A 26,898-nucleotide genomic window follows, 5' to 3' on the forward strand; every position below is an offset into this window, starting at 1 on the left:
CAAGATGTTAACATCAGGGGAAATGGAGTGAAGAGTACATGGGACCTCTTTATACTATTTTTCCCCTCTTTTCTTAAATGGTGGCAAAATACACTGAACATGAAATTTACTATTTTAACTATTTTTAAGTGTACAGTTCAGTGGCATTAAGTAAATCCCAGACCTGTTCATCCAGCAAACTGAAACTATTTACCCATCAAACAATAACTCCTCATTCTTCCCTCCCTCTAGTCCCTGGTGACAACCATTCTAATTTTGTCTCTGTGAGTTTGACTACTCAGGTACCACCTATTAGTGAAAGCAGACAGTATTTGTCTTTTTATGACTGGCTTATTTTACCCAGCCAGTTTCACCCATGTTGTAGGATATATCAGAATTTCCTTCCTTTTTAAGGCTGAATAATATTCCCTTGTGTATATTCACCACTTTTAAAAGAAATCTATTTATTTGTTGATGGACGTTTGGGTCCTTCCACCTCATGGCTACTGTGAATAATGCTGCTGTGAACATGGATATGTAAATACTTTTTTGAGATCCTTCCTTTGATTCTTTTGGATATAAACCCAGAAATAGAATTGCTGGATCATAAGGTAATTCTGTTTTAATTTTTTGAGGAATTTCCATACTATTTTCCATAGCAGTTGCAGCACTTGACAATACTACCAACAGTGCACAAGGGTTCCAATTTCCCTGAATTCTCACCAGTCCTTGTTATTTCCTTCCTTCCTTCCTTCCTTCCTTCCTTCCTTCCTTCCTTCCTTCCTTCCTTCTCCTTCTCCTTCTTCTTCTTTTTATTAGCCATCCTAATGGATGAGGTGATAATCTCATTTTGGTTTTGCTTTGCATTTTTCTGATGATTAGTGATTTTGAGAATCTCTTCATATGTTTATCAGTCATTTGTATATCATATTTGGAAAAATGTCCATAGAAGTCCTTTGCCCATTTTTTAATTCGGTTATTAGATTTTTATTGTTGTTGTTGAGCTCTAGTTCTCTATATATTCTGGATATTAACCCTCTATCAGATGTATAATTTGCAGATATATTACATCATTCTATGGGTTGTCTTTTCACTCTGTTAATTGTATATTTGATGCACTGAAGTTTTAAAGTTTTATGTAGTCACATTTATCTATTTTTGCTTTTTTTCCCCCTGCGCTTTTGGTGTCATATCCAATAAATCATTGCCAAATTCAATGTTATGAAGATTTCCCCCTATTTTTGTCTAAGAGCTTTATAGTGTTAGGTCTTATGTTTAGATCTTTAATCCATTATGAGTTAATTTTTTGTGTATGGTGTACAATAAAAGTTTAACTTCATTATTTTGCATGTGGATATCCTGTTTTCTTTAGAATCATTTGTTGAAGAGACTGTTCCTTCTCTGTTGAATGGTGTTGACATCCTTGCCTAAGATCATTTGACCATATACTCGAGGGTTTATTTCTAGTCTCTCTATTCTGTTCTGTTGGTCTAGATGCCCAATTTATTCCAGGACCACACCATTTTGATAACTGTAGCTTTGTAATATGGTTTGAAATCAGAAAGTGTGAGTCCTTCAATTTTGTTCTTCTTTTTCAAAATTACATTGGTTATTTGGCATCCTTTGAGATTTCATATGAACTTTAGGATGGATTTTTCTACTTCTGCAAAAAATGCCATTGGGTTTTGTTAGGGATTGGACTAAATGATAATTGAAGTTCCTTGTGATATTAAAATGGCTGAAATACCATAATACGTGTATCACTGCCATTGAAATTCAACTCTGGGACTATTATTTGATCCTTTACTTCCAGAAGAGGAGAAGGAACATTTATTTAGTACCTACTACATGCCAGGCATTCTTGCAACAATCCTGGGAGACATCATTAGTGTTCTTGTTAGGTTGATTTTTCCTGCTCTGTGTAGTGAAGTCAGGATTCCAGCAGAGATATGAGCCCAGGCTTGCGTCCTTACAAAGCCTGTGCTTTCCTCATACTACCCAGTTTTCTCTTCCTCCGTCTCCTGGCAGCTTCCTAATAGCAAACAGGGTTTGTACCCAAAATGATGGGTGTTTATCTTTTTATTGGTGCCACAACACTTGTGGGGGTACAATCTGCTATTGTGTTTAGAGGGTTGTCACATAATTTTAAATGAGCTGCTATGTATATTTAAGTACTTACAATGTTGAATGGATGGACATACCAAAGGCAATCATGATGTTTGAGTCTGATCTTATTTTTTAACTGAGTAAAGCCCCACCTCGGGCTTCTTTCCTATTTGTGTGTATATGACCAAATTCTTGCTGAGAAGAAGGGAATAACCCTTTGCTGAACCATTCCTTTTCCTCATTCTACTTGAGATTTCCAGCTCTGAGCGAGTAATGCAAGTGCTCCAAGACCATGCTGCAAAGACAGTCATGCTGGCTCCATCTCATCCAACTTTCGTGGCTTCCCAGGGTTTGCATCAGTGCAACTATGACCACATCTGGGAGAGTATTTACAGCAACATCGACCTCTACCAGGTACAACAGGAAGAAATAACCAATATGCCTTTCTGTTCAACTCACTACCTGAATGTAGACCTTAGAAATTTACTTTGGTAGTTTTTCAGAGACCCTCCGCAAAAAACCTTTATTACCCAGCCAGGTTTATTTTTGTTATAAAAAAGATTAAATGCTAATTAAAAAGAGGGATATAAAGAGGTATAATATAAGATAATGCTGCTGGGACATATACTTAACCACCACATACCAATGCAAAGCTGCACATTCTTGTGCTAAACACCAAAAGAGTTGGACAGTTGTTAAATATTGTTAGTGTTTAGAGGCAAAGTGGTTCCCCCAGGGTTGATTCTTTTGGGAAAAGCCTCTTGAAGGCAGAGGAAATTGAACTGAGTTTGAAGGAATTGTGGGGCTGAGGGAAGTGGTGGTGGAGAGGGAAGCACATTCTAGGAGGGAAGCATGAACAACAATGCAGGGGAGACACTGTGTGTGGAGTGTTCAAGGCCAGTTTGGTTGAGTGAAAGATTCATGTGGAAATATAAGGAAGAGAAGTTTTTTTTTTAAGGGGGAGGATAGAGCAAGTTGAATTTTTGAATGCCCATATATTTCAGACAAAGGAATTTGTACTTTATCCTGTAAGGGAAGTGATATATAGAAAGCTGTATATTTTAGGAAGATTGATGTGGCAGCAAGGTGTTAGTTGGATTGGAAGAGGGAGAGATTGGAGGCAGGGAAGCCAGGTAGATAGCTACTACATAAGATAAGCCTGAAGTTTGGCAATGAAAGGCAATTTCTATACAAAGCTATTGGATATTTGTCTTTACAATGATACTGTACCATTTTTTAATAATCTGCTATTGTTTGTTGCTGTAAGGAAGAGTTTTATTTCCTTTGCTTATTTAAGATGGGAAGACTCCATATGTTTATGGTCTGGGAGGAATGAGCAGTGGAGAAGAAGAAATGGAAGATATGAAAGGGTAAATTTGAGAAACAGATGACCCTAGTGAAAGAGGACAGGTTGGGAGGAAGAAACCAGTTGAAGGAGTAATTTTGAGAAAGGGAGAATGGCATCACTTCCCTTGAGGTGAACAAGATATATAGAATTGTCAGGTACAAAAGGATAAGATGTGGTAGCTTGTAAGTGACCCTGGTTGTCACAGAGAGAGAGGAGAAAAGGGGAGGATGTCTGCATTAGTGAGATGGAAGGTGAAAGTGACCTGTGAGGAGGTGGGCCACAGGGCCCCCAATGAGAAAAGAATAAAAGGATGACCATGTAGCCAGAGGGCCCAGCTGAAGTAAGAGGGCATGACTTTTAGTGAGCCCAATCTGCATAATAATCCTATTATTTTCACCCCTAAAGATAATTGTAGAAATTATACATAAAGTTGAAGGTAATGGAGAAGTTTAGTAGAATGCTAGAGAGAGAAGCACTCTCATGGTCCATCATCCCAGGCTGGGTAGGGGAGAAAGTGAAACCTAAATGAGTTACAGATTGGCTGGAAGCAAACACATAAATGCATGCATGTGTACACACAAACACACACACACACACACACACACACCACAACTTCTATAACTTATCAACCTGTTAAGATAAGTATCTAGAGAATCTAATAAAAAATGAGTTGGCCAAAGAGATCAGGAACAGATACAGCATATCCAGGCATGGATCTCCCTGGCCTCTGAATTCCCTGACAGGGCCTGCAACTACCAGTCACCTTCCTCAGCTAACATCCTGCCAGAGTTAAGAAAATAGTACATTTTTCTTATCCCATGTGTCACCAGGAAGACCTTACACTAACAAGGGGGTATGTTTTTTTTTTTAACATTCTTTATTTAAATTCAATTAATTAACATATAATGTATTATTGGTTTCAGAGGTACAGGTCTGTGATTCATCAGTCTTATATAATACTCAGAGCTCATTACATCACATGACCTCCTTAATGTCTATCACCCAGTTACCCCATCCCCTCATGCACCTCCCCTACAGCAACCCTCAGTTTGTTTCCAATGATTAAGAGTCTTAACATTTGTCTCCTTCTCTGATTTCGTCTTTTATTTTTTCCTCTCTTCCCCTATGATCCTCTGTTTTGTTTCTTTCTTAAATTCCACATATGAGTGAGATCGTATGATAATTGTCTTTCTCTGATTGACTTATTTCGCTTAGCATAACACCCTCTAGTTCCATCCACATCGTTGCAAATGGCAAGATTTCATTTTTTGGTGGCTGAGTCATATTCCATTGTGTATATATACCACATCTTTATCCATTCCTCTGTCAATGGACATCTGGGCTCTTTCCATATTTTAGCTATTGTGGACATTGCTGCTATAAACATTGGCGTGTAGGTGCCCCTTCAGATCACTAGATTTGTATCTTTGGGGTAAATACCCAGTAGTGCGTTTGCTTGGTCATAGGGTAGTTCTATCTTCAACCTTTTGAGGAACCTCCATACTGTTTTCCAGAGTGGCTGCACCAGTTTGCATTCCCACCAACAGTGTAAGAGGGTTCCCCTTTCTCTGCATCCTCGCCAATATCTGTTGTTTCCTGACTAGTTAATTTTAGCCCTTCTGACTGGTGTGAGGTGGTATCTCATTGTGGTTTTGATTTGTATTTCACAAGGGGACATTTAAAAACATCCAGCTCTTTTGCTTCTTGAACCAAACTTAAGGGGAAGGAGGTAGGGAGTAGGAAAGAAGGGAGGAGGTCAAAGATAGAGTCAGCCCTTATCACTAAATAAGACCTCTGCTCCTAAGATCCTTGACAGTCTAGCTCTTGATCCTGATATATCCTCCTTTACCTCAGATTCTGGTTTTAACATTTGAGGGCTACCACAAATCTGTTTTCCTCCTTGACTGAAAGAATAGGGGCAATTAAATTCCTGGAGAGCCAGACAAGGGTAAAAAGATGTGAATATGAATAAGGGAGAGGTAGGAGGCAAAGGAAGAAAGAGTCAGAGGTGAAGAGCTTCATGTTTGAAGTCATGGAGAAGTGATGGTCCAGGGTCTGGCTGGACCAGCAGACCAGAATTGTAGCAATGCCCATGGGGACTTAGGGGACGAAGGAGGTTACCAAGGAAAAGCAGAAAGTGCAGGCAAGAGCAAGAGATGGTGACTCAGTTTTCTGTTGAAAGGCAGAAAACACTAAGAGCCACAGTGTGAGCAGGGAGCCCAGCCACACAGGGGAGAGAACTAACATTTCCTGTCATTCTCTGTTACTGCTCCCCTCCATTTGCACATGAGGTGGAAAGTCAGGGTATGATGAAATGCAGTCTCTGCTTTCACCAAAGTCTGTTTTGAATGCAGTTGCCCAATGTTAAATTGGAGGGGGAAAGAAAAGAAAAGAAAAGTAAACAAAAGAAAAGCAAACAAAAGGAAAAGAAAGAAAACCACTTCCTTTGACTATTTACTGACTTATAAATGTTGTTCTTGGAATTGACCAAAAGGAGAAAAATGTGAGCACCTATTTTCAAGTTGATTTATGGTAAATAGACACTGAAGAGACTTAGAACACCTATAGATTGCAGAGGTGGAGCCTAAGGGGAGACATATAACACACACAAATTACCCTGCATGTTAGTGTCATGCAAGTTTCCTGTTCATTCATTCATTCATTCATTCATTCATTCAGTGATTATTACATGGATGCTACCTTTGTGCCAGGAACTGTGCTGCTCAGGGAATGAAACATGCGATAAACAGGTGAACAAAAGAGCTAATCTACATCTCTAACTTGTGGGTGCCATGCGGAAAACCACAGGACGAGGGGGCTGTGGGATAGAGAGAGGAGCACCTTCTGATAGACGGACCAAGCTCTTTCAGAGTTGGGGACATCTGAGCTGACATTTGATGAATGAGAAGGAGTCAGCCATGCTAGAGAAGAGCTTTCCAAGACGGGAACAGAAAGTAGCACGGCGTTTGAGAAAGAAAATCCTGAGGCAACGATCCATGGTTTTCTACTTTCCCACACATTTTCCGTGGGTGTTACTTTGTGACCTCCTTACATATTTCTGCTCTGGTCGAGGCCCTTTATACAGTATCTGAAAGCCATTCTGAATGTTGAATACCAGTTAGGGGAGAGTAGGATGAAGTTAAAGGTGACAGATGGGAGGAGTCACAGGAATGTGGGGATGAATTTTAAAGCTCTGTGACTATTTTGCAAGCATGTAGCAGTCAAGTATGAATTTTAGCATCTATACGCTGGTCAGCATTCTGATTCTGAAGTTGGCAAGGGACAGTCCATACACCATGAAAAATAACTTTCTTAAGGGCCTTCTGCATGAAGGAAAGCAAACCTCATAGGACTGCCCGTTTTGACAGCTCGAAAGAATATAGCACAACTTCAGGACAGTTTCTGATCAGTTTTCAGTGAATACTATTTACCAGTAGCCTTTCTCTAGGGAGGTTTTTTTTTTTTTTTTTTTTTTTTAGAAAATGAATGTTTTATTTCAGAGTAGTTTTAGATTTACAGAAAAGTTACAAAGATAGTACAAAGCGTTCCTGGGAATCCCCGGTCAGATTTCTCCTATTATTAACATCTTATATTACTTTGTCACACCCAAGGAACCAGCACTGGTACATTACTGATATCTAAACTAGACTATATTTAGAATTCACTGGTTTTTCCATTAATGTCTATTTTGTGCTTCAGGGTACCACGGTGTCTTTGATTGTCATGTTTCTCAGTTGCCTCAGGCCTGTGCCAGCTTCTCAGGCTTTCCTTGATGGTCTTTGGGAGTACTGGCCAGGCAACCTGTAGAACATTCCTTAACTTGAATTTGTCTGATGGTCTTCTTGTGGTTACCCTGGGGTTATAGGTTTGGAGGAAGGACACCCCAGACGTGAAGTACCCTTATCACCTCATACCTGGGCCAGACGCTATCAACATGATTTAGTACTGGGGATGTTAAGCTTGATATGTGGTTAAGTGTGTTTGTTAGGTTTTTGCACTGGAAAGTGACCATTTTTCTTCTTAAGAAGTTGTTAGAAATTAATTTTAAACTGCAGAAATAATACATAAACGTCTTCTCCTTGTTAAAAATTGAAACATCACTGAAAAGTTAATGCTTTAACTTTACCTAATGGGAATTCTAATACTGGTCCCCATTCCACTTCCTCAGGGATAAACACTGTTATTGCTTCAGCCTTTTCAATACATTTACATTCAAACATATGTCCTCATTTTATATATATATATATATATATATATATATATATATATATATATAGGTATAATTTTGTGTTTTAGTTTCTATATAAATGATCTGTCATACTCTATGGATACCTTCATTAACTTGCTTTTTTCACCCAACAATATGTCTTAGAGATCTGTCTCTGTTGTTCTTTTTCATGGCAGCGTTATATTGTATTATATACTAGAGATCACACAGACACCTCCTTGTGGATACTTGTTGCCATTTTTTTACCCCATTAGAAACCATTCCTACTGAACTTTCTTGTACTGCCTCCTTGTGCACACCTGTGTTTCTTTAGATATTTAGAAGTGGATTTTCTGGGTCACTGACGTACACATTCAAAATTTTCCATAGATATGGTTAAAGGGTTTTTCCCCCAACCAGCAACTTACGAGAGAACCTGATTCTTCACATTTTAACATTGGATATGTTTGTCTGAACATTGATAATGTTTGTAATGTTTCTATCGCAGTTTGAATCGGCCATTTATTTACCATTGGCGTGTAAGGCTGGCTACTCTTTTCTTTATACACAATTCTTTTTCCAGATTCACTTAAAAATCTGGGTTTGGAGGATAAAGAAAACATATCAAATTTTCTATGGGCACCTGGGTGGCTCAATCAGTTAAGTGTCTGTCTTCAGCTCAGGTCATGATCCTAGGATCCTGGGATCAAGCCTTGCGTCAGGTTCCCTGCTCAGTGGGGAGCCTCCTTCTCACCCCCCGCCCCCGCTCATTCTGTCTTGCTATTTCTCTCTCAAATAAATAAATAAAAGCTTTTAAAAATATTAAATTTTCTTATCATTGTTAATTGAAGATAATTTATAACTAGAAAGAGAATTCTGGTCCTAAAGGACTGCATTTTTTTTTGGATATCCTTTTGAAAAAACTTAAAAATAATTTAACTGTAGTCCTAATCAGAAGGCATAGACCAGCCAGCCCTGTGTGGATCCGGCCAAACCTCCCAAACGTGTATTATATCAAGTCACTCGTATCCAATGCCATTGCCCAAGAAAACACCTGTTTACTAAAATGGCTGTTTATGTACAGACATTAAGTACTACTATTGACCATCATATTTCTAAAGCTATGGTTTAATTTGGTCACTGTTCTTTATGGAGCGCTGCGGTGGCAGAAAACACTATATCCTTTGCCTCTTCTTTTGCTTCTTCTTACTGGCCACACGGAGGAGAAGAGAAGGGAGCAGCTGCTTTTCCCCATCAGCGCTACTGCTCCCCTCCATTTCCAGGGACAGAATGAGGACCTGGTGTGCCCTCCCAAAAGGGCTGTTGTATACAGTAGTTCCAACGTGCAAGAAGTTCAGGGAAACAGAAAGCACTCCTTTCTGGTTTCCCTCATCAAATTCAATAGAACATTTAAAACACAAACATTTTCTGTTGACAATAGTGACATGTATTTATCATAGAAAATTTGGGAAATGTAGAAAAGCTCAAGGAAGAAAATAAAAACCAGCCATTATTTTACTACCCAAATATAACAATAGTATTATTAACATTTGATATCTATCCTTCTAGACTTTTTATTCTGTGGATATACACAAATACGCTGTGGGGACATTTAGGAGATGGGAGATACATCGTAGACTTATTTTCCCTCTGATTATTCCTGCACCCTCACCCCTTGCTGCACCTCCCACTCCACTGCTCCTGCCAGTTTCCCAGGAGAAAATGAGATTTGCAATCAGTGGAGATCTTGGAACTGTCAAAATACTGGCCAAGACTATGCTGGCAGAGACCCAGCCACCAAGTAGAGTAAATGTCAAAGGATTTACCTACCGAGGAAGAAGGAACAAACGCAGGTGGTGTTGACATTCCGGCTTCTGGTCGCCCCGCAGCCTACCTGCACCGTGTCCAGTCCTCTTAGGGGAACACACTCATGCACTTTGGGTGTTTCCTGAGCAGTTGACTTCTGTGGGCTGTGGCTGGTTCTCTTTTTCCGGAGGGTGCTGGACTGTCTCCCTCTACTCACCCTACCCTGTTGTGCCCTCTTCCTTTCTTCTTGGCAGCCTAGGGGTCCAGCAGTACTTCTGTGGCTTGCTCAGTCATACCTTCATAGTGTCTTTCACCGTAACCTGATGTCACTTTCTGTTCCTCCCTATGTAATTCTGGGTAATGTTAGAAGCAGCTGGAAAAGTCACGATCCCATCAGAGAAAGGCTGTGGTTCTGAGCCTGCCCTCTGGAGCCACACCAGGCAAGGCTGAACTGCAACATAAGGGCACTAGAGGCCTGGGAGGCAAAAGTCTTTGGGAGAGGCCCTCTCACCCAAAATTCTGGGCCAAATAGAAACTGCCAAGATTCAACTTTCCTCATAGAGTGTATGCTTTCCTACAGATTTTCTCAAAATAACAGAGATTCTCTTAACTTGGGCATGATGACCTTGTGTTTTGTATTAAAGAAAAGAAGTGCACCATGTCACCTCCTATGGTCTATTCTAGTCATAGGGTTGTGGGGTGTTTACACAGAAATACAGTAATGTGCACACTTACCCGGAACAGACAGGAGCTAACTCTACCCACAGGCAGAATGGGAAGCCATTTAATGATAGTCGATTAGACAACTTTCTCTCTCAGCCACTTTTCCTAATATCCCTGCCCCCAATTTTCTTCTCTACTGCCTGTCATAAAGACCAATAGCCTATCTTTAGAGTCTTGGGAACTGTATTAGTTAAAATTATATTTGGCTCTTGGTCATGATTAAACACAAAATACCAGAGGATTAAAGAAGATGGGAATTTCTTTCTCTCTCCCTCATGTTAAGACCCAGGGATAGGAAGTACAGAGCTAGTGTGATGAATCTGTTCCGTGGAGTCCTCAGGGACCCCTGCTCCTTCTATCCTGGAGTCCCAACACATGCAGCCTCCATACCTGAGATCAACCCCCGGTCGAGATGGAGCTCCAGCTGTCACATTCATGTCCTAAGCAGCAGGACGGACAATGAGGGTGAGAAGCTGCCACTTCAGGGAAATTCCCAGAAGCTGCCACATGGCATTTTCACTTTCATTCCATTGGCCAGAACTTAGTCACATAGCTACACCTAGCTGCAAAAGAGGCTTAGAAATGTCATCTCCATCTGGGTGGCCATGTGCCACGATAAATATTTAATTACTATAGGAAGAGAGGAAAATGGATCTTGGGGAACCACCAGCAGTTTTTGCCATAAGGACTTACTGGAATTCCAAGGATAAACTATTAGAATATAAGTAACCCGAAGAGTGGGGTTCCAAGCTAACTCATTGCCACTCAGTGTTTTGTGGGTATCAGCACCGCTATGAAAGAGTGCCTTATGAGAATGGGTTGTATGCCTAGGGACAAGTAGAAAGGATAGCTAAGAAAGGGGCTGCCAGAGGACCAGGGGCAGGCTCATTCATCAATATCACCTTCTTCACAGTTTTTCCTAGGACTCTGTGTGTGTGACATTTTTCCTGCTCGACATCAGGAAAAATGCCTGTGGAAATAAACATAAACCGTGACTTCTGTGATAGATCCTGCAGGGCTGACTACTGCAATCCGTGGGCAGGGGGGAACTAGCACATACTGGGCACCTATGAGATGCCAATTGCTATGTGTTAATTCTCACAGCAATGCATTTTCTATTATTATGCCACTTTGCAAGTGTGAAAACAGGATCAAGACTTTAAATAATTAGACCATATAGCTAAAAAGTAGAAAGAGGCCTTTAACCCACTGATCTCTCTCAGCCTGGAACAAGGCTAGATTAGAGACGTTCAAGGTGTCAAACATCTACAAATGTGTGCATCAACTTTTCATAAGTGAATCACGTAAAAGATGTCTGTGTGTGTGTGTGTGTCGGGGGGTGGCATTTAAAAGCTGTGAATAGTTTTGTAAAACGAAGACTAAATAATGATAAAAACAGTAACCTCTAATTTATTTAGAAACCCAGATTTTCATATGACCCGTTGCAGTGGATCCAGACGCTCTTCTGCTTGTTCATCTAAATATGCCTTGAATCATGGGATTTAATTTTGTGGCGACCCAACTGTGACTTTGTGAATGATATTGCAAATGTTTATGTAATTCAACTCATGCTACTTTTTTGATAGAATGAAAATATGAAAGAAGATGACCTTTCAATGGAACAAAATGAAAATGACCCAGCACAGATAAGTCACTGCCAACATGCTGATGAGCCTGTCAAGCAGAAAAAAGAGAAAGGGTAAAATTAAATCATGTTACTGGTGACTCAAGGAAATGGATTAAACACGGTGGGGAAAATTGAGTGACTGATTAATAGGCAGGTTACATGTTAACTAAAAAATATTTGAAGCTGAAATAAAAGCAAGACTGTTAAAGCAGGTCAGACAACTAAATTAATGTTTCACCCTAGGACTGGGTTTTTCGCAAGAGTGATTGCTAAGAGAAATTTCTTTTTATATTTATACATATAGAGTAATCATTTTCCTTCTAATGCCTTTTTAAAGAGTAGCTACTGTGAAACTCCCTTAAGTTAAATAAAATGACTTCAATTTGGTGTATATGAATTTTCCAAATCACTTTGAGGTGAAAAGCATTTATTCTGTTTTTCCTGCCTGCTAAAGGTACAGCTATGCAATGGCCCTACAACTGCTGGGTTTGGATGGTGGGACTGGGCCCAGTGATAGGGGTCCTGTCCTGATGAAGGGGACCTACTTGTCCTTTCTGTATCTGCGCCACTTGCGAATCAGGGAGCTGCAGGTATGTGGATGGCATGGCACGCTGGTTTCAGGTGTCTGGAATGTTTTGTTGTCTATCAAGGTGTCTTTCCTGCTATTCCAGTAGCAATGCATTTTTTTGTTCTTCTGATTTTTCCACAAAATCTGGCCTTTCTGGGGGTGGTGTGTTTCTTTTTTGGGAGTGGAGTTGACTTGCCAACTTCCAGGGCCCCATTCAGTTTTACTCTGTTGTGTGGGGCGAGCAAAGGGTCCTGACCTGATCTTTCTTTGTTTCAGCGCACCTGTCTAGGAATTCTGAACTACTTCAGATCTGTTGAGCGAACACTGACAATCAACACTTCAGGCCTTACCTTGGTTGCAGGGAGTCTGGTCCCCACCATAGAAGATAACTCCTGTGTAAATATGGCCAAAGGAGGCTTAGGCACCTTGCAAGGCCTAGGAGCTCACCACTATGTCCATGGGACAGTTGCCGAGCACAAGGTGAGCTTAAGGTTCTGCTGAGAGTATTTCCTGCCTTGGTTATCCTGTCTCCCAAGTCACCTTCTTCTTACTCCCTGGAATCTGTTAACATGATGGCGTAACAGGTAGGGTTTCTTAAGGATATGGCTCTTTAGAAAAGTTCAGTGTCCACTTGGGAGTAGGACATAGGCAGAGAAGACTCTAACAGCAGCACTGGAGGCCACAATAGGAAGGAAGGTATTTCAGCTGCTGGTTTGTTGACTTTATAGTGAACAGAACCTGAGGAGGCCTGTCTGTTATCCTAGCCTGAGAACCACATGTCTTTACAGAGAAGCTCTTATAAGACCCTCTTTGACATTACTAGAGATACCTTTCTGCCTCTTTCCTGTTTTCAAAGCCACAAGTGAAAAAACAGATTAGAAAACAAAGATAGGAGAAATTTGAAAGAGCTGAACAATAAAATGTCTTTTATCCCTCTAAAAGCCTGTTTGCCCCTTGGTGCTTTTAATAGCTCTTGAATGTATTTTTCTATAGTCCACAAAATTCATATCAAATCCCTTTCTTTGGGAGTAAAGTTGAAAATGCCTACATTTTCTTGGAATACTGTAGACACTCTCAGAATATTTTCTTCTCAATCTCTAGGAAGTTTAGTCCTGAAGGTAGAATTTAATATGACCTTTATCCTCTTAAAAGATAGTTTGACAAATGTGAAAAATAAAATCTGTTTATCTACCAAACAGGTTATGTTTTAACCTCATATGACCCCTGACTTATGTTTGTCATGTCTGTAAGGCTGTGAAATCTTATTATCAACTATGTCTAATATACAGTCTAGAGTAGCACTGTCAATAGAACTATAACACAAGCCACACATATAGTTTACAATATTCTAGTAGCCACATTTTAAAAGTATAAAGAAATATGAAATGAACTTTAATCATATACTCTGTTTAACCCAATGTATCCAAAATGTTATCATTTTAACATACCAATGTAAAGAAATAATGAATGAGATACTGTACTTTTTTTATACTAAGTCTTCAAAATTTGTTATGTACCGTATATGTACAGCACAGCTCAACACAGACAAGTCACATTTTAAGTGCTCAATAGCTACGTGTGGTTAGAGGCTACTGTATCGCACAGAACAGCTCTAGATATTGAAAAACATTTTATTTTCCCATCCAGTCACCTAGGGTCCAACCTTCACTCAGTGTACAGGAAACTTCTCTTTTTAATCTCCTTTGCCAACAAGTACCACCCCCATACCCTTACCGTACACAGTTTTACCCCTCTGCCCTCCTCACTTGATCCTAGCTCATAGTTAGTCAAGTCCAGTTAGTAGTATGCTCCTCAGTGGACCTAGAGGGGAGGGTAAGATGCTTTTGAAACAAACACACCTATAAAACAAACACATCTTTCTTTTGCTAATATTAAACCTATCTCATACTATAGTCATGCTTTGTTATTTGCTAATAGATTAAAAAGGGATCTTTCTCACAGCTCAGCTCTCTCCCATTTTGTTTGTTCTGCGATGAGGGGTGGGTGGGGGTAGCCATGAAGGAAGGGAGGGGAAACAAATCCTGTCCTGCCCCACTGATGGTAGGAGGAGCTTTTCAAGGGTATGCAATATTGCTTCCCTATGCTCTCATAAGTGATTAGAATAACAGCTCCCTTAGAAACTGGCAGCAGCTGCTACTAGAGTGTGAGAAACTCAAGGAAGTGGCCTTCCTTCAGGGTCTTTCATAGGACATGTGGTTTAGCTGTACTCCATGCATGTGGCCTTGTCAGCATTTCAACTAGAATGTTGAGGCCTAACTATGTGATTCTTTCCCATAGGGGGTGAGAGATACAGATGCTAGTTTGTTAGGGTGATCTCACAATGTCCAGGGCCAAGACTGGGACCAAGATCACTGGGCTTACCAGCCTGGGGTTACATTAGAGAAGCCCCTAAGATGGAGACTTTTCCCTGGACCTGTGTGTTTGATTCCATGATGAAAGTCTTAGTAGAAGTATTCACCCTATGACAAGACCAGAAAAGGAAAACACCTACCACCCATCATGGATTCTTTATGAGTTTACTTTAGGCATGTGTCAGAATAGAAGGAGCCCCCAAATGAGAGGCAGCAGGCTTTTCCTGCTGTTTGACCTTGAATAAGTCTCTTTCAGCATGGGGATCTGACACCCATGGCGTGTTCAGGATCTGCCTGGATTTAGCATGCTAATAGCAGAGGTTATTATGAGCAAGTGGTGGGAGATGAGGCTGTAGAAAAAAATCAGGCCAGACCATGAAGGGCTATGCTCTCCTTAGGATAGAGGCTAATTCCAAGGTTGGTGGGGAGCAGAGAATTTTAAATAAGAGAATGGTCCTCCTTATTGCTTTGTAAGTTTTTTAAGATCTTTGCATGAATGTAATCATGCTTATTCCCTTCCCTGAAGTCCTTCACGGGTATCCGTTTCTCACAAGATGAAGTTCAGGCTCCTAGGGGTAGTTTTCAAGGCTGGACACAATCTGACCGCTGCCACCCTCTTGGACCTCATTTCCTTACGCTGTCTCTATACTTCCATCCTGATGGACCTGCGCCTGGGCTTCTTCTGAATGGGCAGAGCTCTTCATGCCCCTGGGCCTCATACATACTGGCCCTTCCATCCCTCACCTCCTCTTTCCTTGGTAAGTACATACCCTATCCAAGAGTCCATTCAAATAACACCTCTCTGAAGCCTTCCTTACATCTCCAGGCAGACCTGAGAGCTTCTCCCCACGACTTGTCTAACTCTATTATAGCACTCAGCTCATGGCCATGCTAGACTGTTGGCTTATTTACTCCCACAGGCTGTGAGACTGTCATTCATTCATCCCTTCATTCACTCATTCATTCCACAAATGTTCTGATCAGTACATTTACTAGGTACTGTTCTAGGCACTAAGAATACAGCAGTAAACAAAACGGCACAAATCTCTGCCATCATGGAACTCTTCAGTGGAAACAGACAGACATTAAATATGTCAGATGGTTTGGCACCAAAGCTTCCCCAGACTTCCTAGTGCCTTGCAGTTGGCTGGAGCCTAGTGATGAGCTTTGGCCAGTGGGTTGTGAGCAGAAATGACATGTGTCACTTCCAGTACAAAGCATTTAAGAGCTGGTCTTTGACTCTCTAGCTCTCTTCCCTTGCTGCAGCCAGTGGAAGGCACATGTTGAGCCACAAAATAGGAACATCCTAGATCACTGGATCACTGCTGGAAGATAGCTGTCTAGGAAGCAACAAGTCCTGCAGAGGGCTCCGCATGAGTGAAAGATTCATCTTAACTGTAGACCGCTACACTTTGGGGTTATCACAGAACTACCTAGGCTTTGGAGACTAGTAAAGATGGTGATAGGTGCAATGAGGAAAAATTAAGAAGGAAAGGTGATACAGAGAGGTGAAGGTTGGTGCTGGGATGTTGCCATTGTAAGTAGGATGGCCAGGGAAGGGAATCAGGAAGCAAACCACATGGCTTACTGGGAGCAGAGTGATAGACAGAAGAGCCAATGCAAAGGCCCTGAGGCAGAACTGTGTATAGCATTGTTGCAGGAACAGCAAGGAGTTCAGCGCAGCTAGAGTGATTGAGGGGTAAATGGACAGAAATTACAGTAGAGAGATTGGAGGGGTGGGGAGCACGTTGTGTAGGGCCTTGTGGACCATTGTAAGGACTCTGACTTTGAGTGAGAAGGAGAGCTGTTGGAGAGTTTTGAGCAGAAGAGTGAAGTTATTTGATTTACATATGAATATCTATGCTGCTGTATGGGAGTAGACTGAAGATACACTAGGGCTGAAGTAGTGATCAGTTAGGAAGTTATTATATTCATCAAAGAGACGATGTGTCTGAGAAGACAGCATGATGAGAAATGGTCAGATTCTGGACATATTTTAAAGGTACAGCCAGTATGATTTCCATGCAGATAGGATGTAGAATGTGGAAAAGAGAGAAATCAAGGTTGATTCCAAAGTTTGGGCCTCAGCATCTGGAAGTTTGGAGTTGCTATCATCTGAGATGTGATTGGAATAGGTTTGTTGGGAAGATCAGGATCTCAGTTTAGGACATGGAAACTTTGATATTCTTATTAGATATTCAAGTGGCAAAAGGAAATAGAGAGTTGCGTATATATCTTTCATATAGTAGGTATTTAATAAATATTTGTTGGGCAAAAGAAAGGCTCTGTTCATAACACAATGGCTGTGAGATCACAAAAAATTTGCTTTTCAAAGTATATATATATCATGCTGTTCAAATGAAGAACAATTTGCTACAATAATAACACTCAGGAGGTGAGGCAGAGAATAAATTTTTAAATTTTCTTTTAAAAATATTCTAAAGATTGTAGCCAATGGACTGAATCATTCACCTGAGAGTTTTTGATGAAATTATTATCCTGGGCTTTTATGATCTACAATTAATGTAAGGATTATCTAGTAAAAGGTAAGCTGGTCAGAGAAATATTATCTAATTGCGAAAAGGCCTAGAATTCGTATTAACGACTAATGGCAGAAGCCAGTGGAAAGAAGAGAATGAATTATGGGCCACCAATTCTCCTGTATTTACTATATTCAAATAGTTATCTTGGCATCAGTTAATTTGCAGTCTTGAAAACATATGAATCTTTCCAAAGATCAGATTATTTCTTACCCAGACAGATAATTATTGCCTTCCCCTTCTTGCCACTCCTCCAAGCATAATATTGAAGGATCAACTCTCTAGACCACAGAAACTTTAGAAGGGGGAGTCTTCCACATAGTTGTGGAACACATTAAAAAGAAAATAATATAATGACTGTGACAAAACCCTGCATGAAGTTATTTGTCCATCTGGTCTTCAAAATGCATCTCCTATGGGCATAAGCATACATTTCAGAGACAGGAACTGAGGGAAGAAAAGAGAAGAAATATGTATGTGTATGTTAAATACTTTGTACTGGAAGTGACACATGTCATTTCTGCTCACAACCCACTGGCCAAAGCTCATCACTGGGCTCCAGCCAACTGCAAGGCACTAGGAAGTCTGGGGAAGCTTTGGTGCCAAACCATCTGACATATTTAATGTCTGTCTGTTTCCACTGAAGAGTTCCATGATGGCAGAGATTTGTGCCAGTTTTGTTTACTGCTGTATTCTTAGTGCCTAGAACAGTGCCTAGTAAATGTACTGATCAGAACATTTGTGGAATGAATGAGTGAATGAAGGGATGAATGAATGACAGTCTCACAGCCTGTGGGAGTAAATAAGCCAACAGTCTAGCATGGCCATGAGCTGAGTGCTATAATAGAGTTAGACAAGTCGTGGGGAGAAGCTCTCAGGTCTGCCTGGAGATGTAAGGAAGGCTTCAGAGAGGTGTTATTTGAATGGACTCTTGGATAGGGCATGTACTTACCAAGGAAAGAGGAGGTGAGGGATGGAAGGGCCAGTATGTATGAGGCCCAGGGGCATGAAGAGCTCTGCCCATTCAGAAGAGGCCCAGGCGCAGGTCCATCAGGATGGAAGTATAGACAGCAGAAGGAAATGAAGTCCAAGAAGGTGGCAAGGGCCAGATTGTAGCCTTGAAAACTACACCTAGAAACTCATAGACTAGTCCTAGTGAAGCTAATAACAGTTTGGGCTAGGTTGGTGGGTGGTGGAGATGCAGAGAAGTGATGGATTTGAGTGATAGGAAGTCAAATCAACAGGAGTTAGTGGTAGACTGGACACACAGGGTGAGGCAGTAGATATCAGGTATGATTCATGCAAGAGGAAGTGGCTTGGTGGTGGTGCTACTTACTAAAATGGGGAAGTTGGAGATGGCCTAGGTTTGTGGAAGAAGACCACACGGTTTGATCATGTTAAATTTGAGGGGCCTGTGAGGTGCCCAGGAACAGACGCCAAATAGGTCCTTGGATATGTGGGTCTGGAGCTCTAGGAGGTCTGGATTACAGATATCATTTAGGGAGCGAATGGTCCCTAATCTCAGCTGTGAAAGTGTACCACCTCCTAAGGAAGGAGTACAGGAGAAAGATGAGGTCCTAAGACTGGAACTTAAGTGTGGCTACAATTTAATGACCTCACAGAGAAAAATACACCTCAGGGATGGCTGGAAAGCTGGTGACAGCAAGGAGAATGTGGAGTCCCAGAAGGCCAGGGAAGTGAGTGAGTCAAGAAGCAGGGAGTGCAAAACTGTGTCACATGCTCCTGAGACATTACATAAGATGACTAAAGTCTACAGATGGTGGATATGGAGAAAAGATCACTGTTTTTCTTAGTGAAAGTGGTTTGGTTCGATGGAGACAGGAGCTGGATGGGAATGAGTGAAGAGAAGGAGGTGAGGAAACGGGGACAGTGAATGCAGATCATATCTTGGGAGGTTGGATCGTAAAGAGGAGAGACCAAAGGTGGAACCTGGGGAAGGGCAAGAGGGATGTGTGCATGTTTCGTGTCAGCTGGGAAATATCTGGCTGGGAGGAATTGGATATCCAAGAAGGAGAAGGGATACTTCAGAGGTGGGACAGATGGCCACAGAGAAGGGGAGCAGAGTCGTTCCCTATAGTACAGGAGGAAGCAGGAGGAGAGAGGTGTGGGTGCAGTGGCTTTGTGTGGGCGGGGATGGAGAAGTGGGGGGGCTTCTGCTGAGACAGGATGAAGGCTAGGCATGGGGGTGGGGTGAATTCAGAGGCTTGGCAAGAGTGAAGTTTGAAATTATGAGAATTATTATTAGAATAATAATTCTCAGGATGCAGTGATTCCTCAGTCACCTAAGAAAAAGTGTGATTGGAATACTCAGATTACTTGTATTCATTTCCTAGAGCCGCCATAACAAAACACTACGAAATGAGTGGCTCATAACAACTGGCAGAGAACTTTGTTCTGTCATAGTTCCAGATGTCACAAGCCTCAAATCAGGGTGTCAGCAGGGCCTTGCTCCCTCCAAAGTCCAGGAGAAGTTCCTTCCTTGTCTCTCCTAGCATCTGGCAGCTGTTAGTAATCCTGAGTGTTACTCGGCATTTCTTGGATTGTAGATGCATCACTCCCATCTCAGTCTCTGTCCTCACATGGCCTCCTCCCCTGTATGTCTATCTCCACATTTTCCTCTTTCTATAAGAACATTGGTCATTGGAGTATGACGTCATCTTTAGCTATGTATATCTGCAAAAATTCCATTTCCATATTTGGTCACATTCACAGGTTCAGGTGGACATGAAGTTTGGGGGGACGCTATTCAATTCAGTATATTACTAAGACATGAGACTATATTAATGCATTTTTAAAGTATTTGTATAATTAAAATAAAAAATCTTTAACAGCTAATGTTTATAGATTTCAAGTGCTTCATCAGCACAGTGTCACATACTCCTTGTAACAACTGTTGTGGTATCTCCACTGTCCCCATGTTATGGATGAGGAAACCGAGGCTATGAGTAGCTGAGGGACTTGCCTGAGGTGAGACCTGAACACAGGCACTCTGACTTCAGGGACCATCTCTATGTAACACTCAGCTCTATTGCCTGCCTTTTTCCAGGTAGCCCTGAATTAATCAGAAAAAGCATAATCAGTTAGTTATCTATCTCACTACCCTTCCCTGCCAACATTCTTTGCTAATATCTGCTTCTCTACCTACAGCGCTTTATACATTCGGCCCATCTACAGCTCCATGCTGGCAGCCCACTGTGTGAGAGCAGAAGCCTGCTGTGTGGTCCATTTGGGCTGGCAAAGTATAGCTCTCCCTTTTCCGGTAATTCTGGGCTTGGCTTTCTTTTCCCCAGGTCCACTGTGTCCAATTCATGGAGTTCTCTGAAGTGGAGAACCAGGATGACTACTACAGCATGGACGCTGGCTCCATCCACACACAGGACCAGCACGGAGTACATATCATGTACGACGAAGCCTTGAGGGATCTGAAGGAGCTCGAGGCAGAACTGCTGCTCGTGGCCAGCCATTACATTGAGAAAGAAAAAGGTCAGAAGTCGGATTTTTAAAAATCAACCAGCCAAACAAACAGTGAACACTATGGATATGTGGGTCTGGAGCTCTAGGAGGTCTGGATTACAGATATCATTTAGGGAGCGAATGGTCCCTAATCTCAGCTGTGAAAGTGTACCACCTCCTAAGGAAGGAGGTCCATTTAACACCTTCCGCCTCAAAATATAAATGCATATCCAAGAGTATCTGAAAATTCAGTAAGCACATACACCTCCCCAGTATACACCTGCTTTAGAACAGATACGGTTCTGTTGCAGCTCAAGTCCCCCTTCTTGTTGAAGACTGCAACTATTCTTTCAAAGCTTGATCCTAATTCTTACTGTTGTTTAGACTCTACTCGTTCCTCAGTGGCATTTCTGCCTTAGTCCCTGGGTGCAAGGGCTTTCATGCTGGGCCCTGTGGAAAGCAAAGTAAGCAAGTGAAGGTAATGATTTTTTTTTTCCTAAGTGACAAAAAAAGTGATTGACCTTGGGCAAACAGCAGTTAGAAGCAAACATATCCTGGGTTCCTGACAAAAAAACACCAGGATGCAAGAAGATCTGGGTAGGAAAATGCCAGATAAGCATCAAAGGGAGAAATCATTACTCAGGGTAATCAAATAACCTATAATATGTATTCTCTACTTCCTTTTGGCATCACTCAAATGTATCCAATTTTAGAATAGGTGAGGAAAGGATAATCCTTTTGGAATAATGTGACAACACTAGCATTCTATTTGGAAAGAGCTTAGAGTTTCTAGACACATTGCAACACCCAAAAGGAAATTTAGCAAGGGTTTATGCTATTTTGTAATTATGTAGATGGTAATGAAGAATAATTCATTTTCATATTGGTATAAAATGCTGCTCAAAGAATATTTGACAATTGCCCTTTCAGAGCTAGAAAGAATTAACTTAACATTGGCTTGAACTCTGCCCTCTTTGCCACAGCCCTTTGGGTGTCTGAATCATGGGATGAGCGAAGTCATCCAACATTCTATGGCATTTAATTTCAGCTTCTGGCTTTTATCTTTACTGGCTATTCTACATACTAATGCATCATTTCTATTGATATTCATTTATAATCCCATGCAACTGTTTCAAGCTGCGCAGAATTTAATTTGATTGAAACAGTCAGTAGTCATTAGCCACATGGGCATCCTTCAACTGAGCTAGTAAGTATGTAGTCATTCATTGTGAAATGATTTCCCAACTGTTGCTAGAGAAATCCCTGATCGAAGTCTTTCTCTTGTTCAGTACCCATCATATGCGTGATAATTATTGAACTCAAAGTTCAGCAGCTGAAAATCTTACTTTTTTATATTTCATTCTAAAATAGACCACTCAAAAATTAAAAGCAATAATAATGCTGATACTGAAAATTAACATTAATGGAGTGGGAAAATATTTTAGCAGAATAATAACAATGATTACCTTTGTTGATTTAAGTTAGTAATTAACATAATTAAGGAATATCTTAGAAACTTCTCTGAAGAGTTTTTACTTGGCTAGCATCACTTGAAATAGCAGGTTAAACTGGGTTTGTTGTTAAACCACCAGGGACCTGTTTTTAGAGAAGGAGAAATGTATGTTTTGCCTTTAAATTATAGGTCTGAGGACATTTTAGTGAAGATTTCATATTAACTGAATGTTGGTTACATTTCTAAAATTAGTCTTTAAAACTAAAATTAAAGAGTAAAAACAAAAACCTCTATTGACTTAGAAGTCAACAAGTATGTCCCAGCCATTTGCCAATGGCTCTCCAGCTGATTCTTAGGAATCCCTGTGACTGATTCAGTGTTTTCATTCCTGAGATGGAGCTGACAGTTCAAGGGCTGCTTTTCTAATAAGAATAGCTTCGTGGAAAGGCCTGTCTCTGGTCATTCTCATCCCCTTCCCTCCCAGGTCACAAAGAGGGCAGCGAGTCAAATCCTGGCCAGGACTGGGGATGGGCCCATGCGAGTGTGGATAGATTTGCTGTGCTGTATGACATGTGGACTTGGGAAGCAGCACTTCTAGAAAACAAGCGCCAGGTATTTTTCCCTAGAAAACAAAACATCTGTTAAACATTCTTACAAAACCCAGTATTGAAAAAACTCAGTGGGTCTTTCAGGGGGCCTCCTAATAAAGTAAATAATTATTTTATTTAAATCATCTCAGTTAGTTGTAAGGATGTGAATAAAAAATTTTCTTTTCTTTACTGTGATTCCATGTTAATAAAAATAAAAATAAAATTTTCTTTATCTTACAGGCATAATTTGTTAGAGGGCTATATAATTTAGGCTTTTATATATGTGTTTACTGAGAATGGGTGATGGTTTCATTCACATTCATTGTCCTGTCAGGGACAAGCCTCATTCTGCAAAACACAGACAAACTGACCTTATTAGAGCCTTTAGAAATACACCACATGTGAGGCAAGCAGTTGGGCAAGGTATGCTCAGTGCAGTAAAATATGAGGGTAAGTTTAAGGCAAAGAAATGGAAGGTTGCTAAATTCATCATCGTATCATCAATGGCTCATATCCTAGTAATAAATGAAACGCTGCTCTTCATTTGTGTCCTCGGCATTGATTACGAGCCCCTCTGATGATCACCAATTGTTGGGAGTTTATTCATCAAACATTAAGCATTTACTCTGTACCAGGTACTATTCCAGACATTAGGAACCTATGGATAAATAGGAGAAGATAACCTGTCTTTAAGGAATTTCTAGTCTATAGAAGTTGATCCAATCTCTTAAGTAAAAATTGCAACCCAGTGATTAACCACTTACAACTGAGGCACATGCAAGATCCCCGGAGACCACAGTGGAGGGAGTGATTTGCCCTGTGGGGGGTTATCAGAGCAAAGGAGTTGCTGGCAAGTCTTCTCAGAGGAATAGATATTTAATCCTGTTCTAAGAGATGAGTAAGATGTTGTCTATCAGAGAAGGAAAAATTCTTAAGCAGAGGAAACAGCATGAGCCATGTCAGGCAGGTGTAAAATGGGGATGGTGAGTTTGGGCCACAAAAAGACTACTATGACTAGGCGCTAAAGGCACGATAAGAAACGAGCTGAATATGTGTTTGGGTACAGCTGTGAAAGGCCTGCTAATCCATGCTACATTTACAGTGTATTTTATAAGCAAAGAAGAGCCACTGGTGAGTTTCAGGAAGGGAGAAATATGATCATAGCTCTGTTTCCAACAGCTGCTCGGGTAATAGTATGGAGAATGGATTGGATAGAGCTCCTGCAGAAAACAAGTGCCCTTATTGCAACAGTGACCTAGAGAGGTAGGAGGGGACCTACACCAAGGATGGAAGAGTGAGAACAGGAAGGAGGGGCAGACTCAAGAAGTCTTTGCAGAAGTGAACATGGCAGGATTTGAAGACTGGATGCTGGGGTGAGAGAGTAAGGAATCAAAAATGACTTTCTCAGGCTCAGGGAGGAGGCTATTAACTGACATGGAATGCAGGAGGAGGGGCACTTTAGAGGGGAAGATGATACTGAGTCTGTGGCAACAGGCATGTGAGGAGAGTTTGCTAAAACAGGTGTGAATGTTTTGTGGGAGCTGGAGGTTTGAAGGTCAGGGGCAGGTATGAGCTGAGATATGAAAGTGAACATTGAACCACAGTAATGAATCAAATGACCAGGAAAAGCCAGAGATGTCTGAGATGCAGCCCTGGGCAACACTTAAATTGTAGGGGAAGGTCATAGAACAAGAATCCACGAGAAGAATAAGAGGAAGCCAAAGAAACTGGAGAAAAAAGGAAGGAATAGTGTGATGAAAGCTACTAGGGGAAACAAAAAACATTTTAATTAGGGGAGGATAGTTACTAGTGTGGAGTGCAGCAAAACATCAAGAAAGATGACGCCTAAACACCGGGCAATGGGGTCAGTCACCAGGGTCATTGACAGTTTCGTAGGACTCTCAGAAGAGGTATGGGGGTGGAAGCCAGCTTACAGTGCACTGTGATGTGGTCAGAAGATGGGGAAGTGGAAATGTTTTCTTTGAACTGTTTTTCTAGTAGATTAGATGGTTTACCATTTCGTCTACTTTCTGGTCTATTACTCATAGAGATGTAGGTCACCCAATTTTTGAAAACACCTGGCTGAGCTTAAAGGGTGGGAGCCTTGGGCTTTGAATAGTGTTCCTCTTTTCAAGGGGAACTGGCCTCTACAGAGTTTGCATCTGCAACCTTGATCTGCCAATTAGAAACTTACTTTGATCAACTGAGAGATCTAGACTCAGAGTGTAATCATTGAAACTAACTAAGACAGAATCCCTAAACTCAACAAGTTCATTGGTCCAGACATGAGTTTTAAGCAGCCCCCCTTTTCTGGACTCTCTCTCCCCTGGTTCCCTTTCAGTGAGCCTAGGCCTCCTGTGGAGCCCCCCACCCCGGCAGGACTCAATAGCAATAGAAGAATAGAAGGGCAGAGAGGACTGAAAAACAAATGGATTTCTCCACACTTTGGCTCATGCGTCATCCTGTGCTAAGCTACCAGTGCTGTCCACTAGTTTCTTCTATGGTAAATGAAATTATTTTAGCTTAAAAAAAAATCATTGAAAATGTCTCCCTCCTTTCTCACCCTGACAATAAGTTCTCTATAGAAACTGAGATAGCTGTGCCAAGACTGTAAAATGTGGCCTTCTAAATCAGAAATTCTGTCAAAAGAGCCTATTTTTAATGGATAAACCATATTTTTATCTAGAGTACAATTGATTTCTCCCAGTACTGATTCTACTGCCAAGTTTGCTCAGCTGTTTTTGATTGTTAAATATATTGGAATCACTAGAGTTAAGAATTGCTCAAACACAGTGGGTTGCCTTAAATCCTTAAAGTAACCATATTATGTATAAATGTTCATAAAATTAGAGCTGATGTGAATTTAGGTGGATTAAGGAACTCTTAGAGAAGCCAGGCATCAGATGTACAGACTGCTAAGTGACATGTGCCCCAAATGCTAATTCTGTCTATAACCACCAGAGGACACATTTTTGGGGGAGTTTGAATTAGTGTTTAGAGCACTAAAAAAAAAAAAAAAAAAAAAAAATCTGTGACAAATTGTGTCTAGCCTTGATTTTCTATTTTGCACTTTCATTTGACCTAAAATGCTATTTTTTTTAGGTCTCTTAAGTCCCAGAAATATAAAGAGTTTGAGGTAAAAATAATACAAACACAGTCAGGTTTGAGATTATTCGTTTTGGCTTTTTTTTTTTTTTCTATTTTCTCCAATATTTGAGACCTCTCGTCAGTGTGTACCACGTATTATTTTGCTGGCCCTTGACACACACAGGTGACATTTGACAGGCTAGGAAGACTTCTTAGACAAATACCAGCCTAGAGTTTAAATGGAAATGGGCCAGTTAGCAAACAGATCATAAGTAGAACCTGTGAGGCGGAAAGATCATGGTCTTGCCCCTGTTGGGAAAGAATTAATAATAAAATTATGCAAGGGCCCATCTGAGAGCTTCTCGAGGTTGAGGCCAACGCTTGAGAAAGCCTACTCAATGTAAAAAGAAGAGCTGCGTTTTCCTTTTTAACAGCTAGGGCTGCCAAGTAAAATATGACAATATCTGGGACATACTTATACTAAAAAAGCTGTTTGTTGTTCATCAGAAATTCAAATATAACTCGATGACCTGTAGGTTTATTTGTTAAATCAGGCAATCCTATGAACAACACAAATGAGCTTGGCATTTTAGTGCCAACCTCTGCAACCTGGTATCAGCAGATTGAAATCACCAGCAAGAGCCCTCCCCCACGAACTTCTGCCAAAGAGCCAAACAATAGGACTCTTTGTACAAAAAAAAAAAACAGGTCAAGGCATACAAATACTACAAACCGGCTCCTGGGATTGCCTTGGCCCAGTCCGAAAGGTTCAAGTTAGTCCAGAATGATTTAGGGAAGTAATTGTTTCTTTCCTAATCTCCCCCCCAGGCTATTGAGTGACACCCTTCTTACCCATCACTCCTTCACTTCTGCTTTGTCTTCTACTATTTAATAATTAAATGCTATTCTAGAGTAGAGCTCTGAGGAGGGAACAGGTAATTTAGATCACTCTGTTTGCTTCATTTTCCCTGGGACTCACTTAAAGGCCTGGCAATCTCCAACTTCCTTCATTTCTCAC

At 40.9% G+C, this 26,898-nt stretch overlaps 1 protein-coding gene across 1 annotated transcript in view; it reads left to right on the top strand.

The window, feature by feature from the left end:
* The window catches only part of LOC123792892 (uncharacterized), a 138,910-nt gene that overhangs the window by 18,809 nt on the left and 93,203 nt on the right, over window positions 1-26,898 (top strand). Inside the window, exons 10-15 of the mRNA XM_087865371.1 lie at window positions 2,338-2,499; window positions 11,756-11,868; window positions 12,251-12,386; window positions 12,641-12,844; window positions 20,588-20,780; window positions 22,688-22,815. Coding sequence (XP_087721497.1) covers window positions 2,338-2,499; window positions 11,756-11,868; window positions 12,251-12,386; window positions 12,641-12,844; window positions 20,588-20,780; window positions 22,688-22,815 — 936 coding nt within the window. The remainder of the gene's footprint in view (window positions 1-2,337; window positions 2,500-11,755; window positions 11,869-12,250; window positions 12,387-12,640; window positions 12,845-20,587; window positions 20,781-22,687; window positions 22,816-26,898) is intronic.

This window comes from Ursus americanus, chromosome 11, assembly GCF_024610735.1.
Source record: "Ursus americanus isolate L20-20 chromosome 11, mUrsAme1.1.p, whole genome shotgun sequence".
Taxonomy (NCBI): Eukaryota; Metazoa; Chordata; class Mammalia; order Carnivora; family Ursidae; genus Ursus; species Ursus americanus.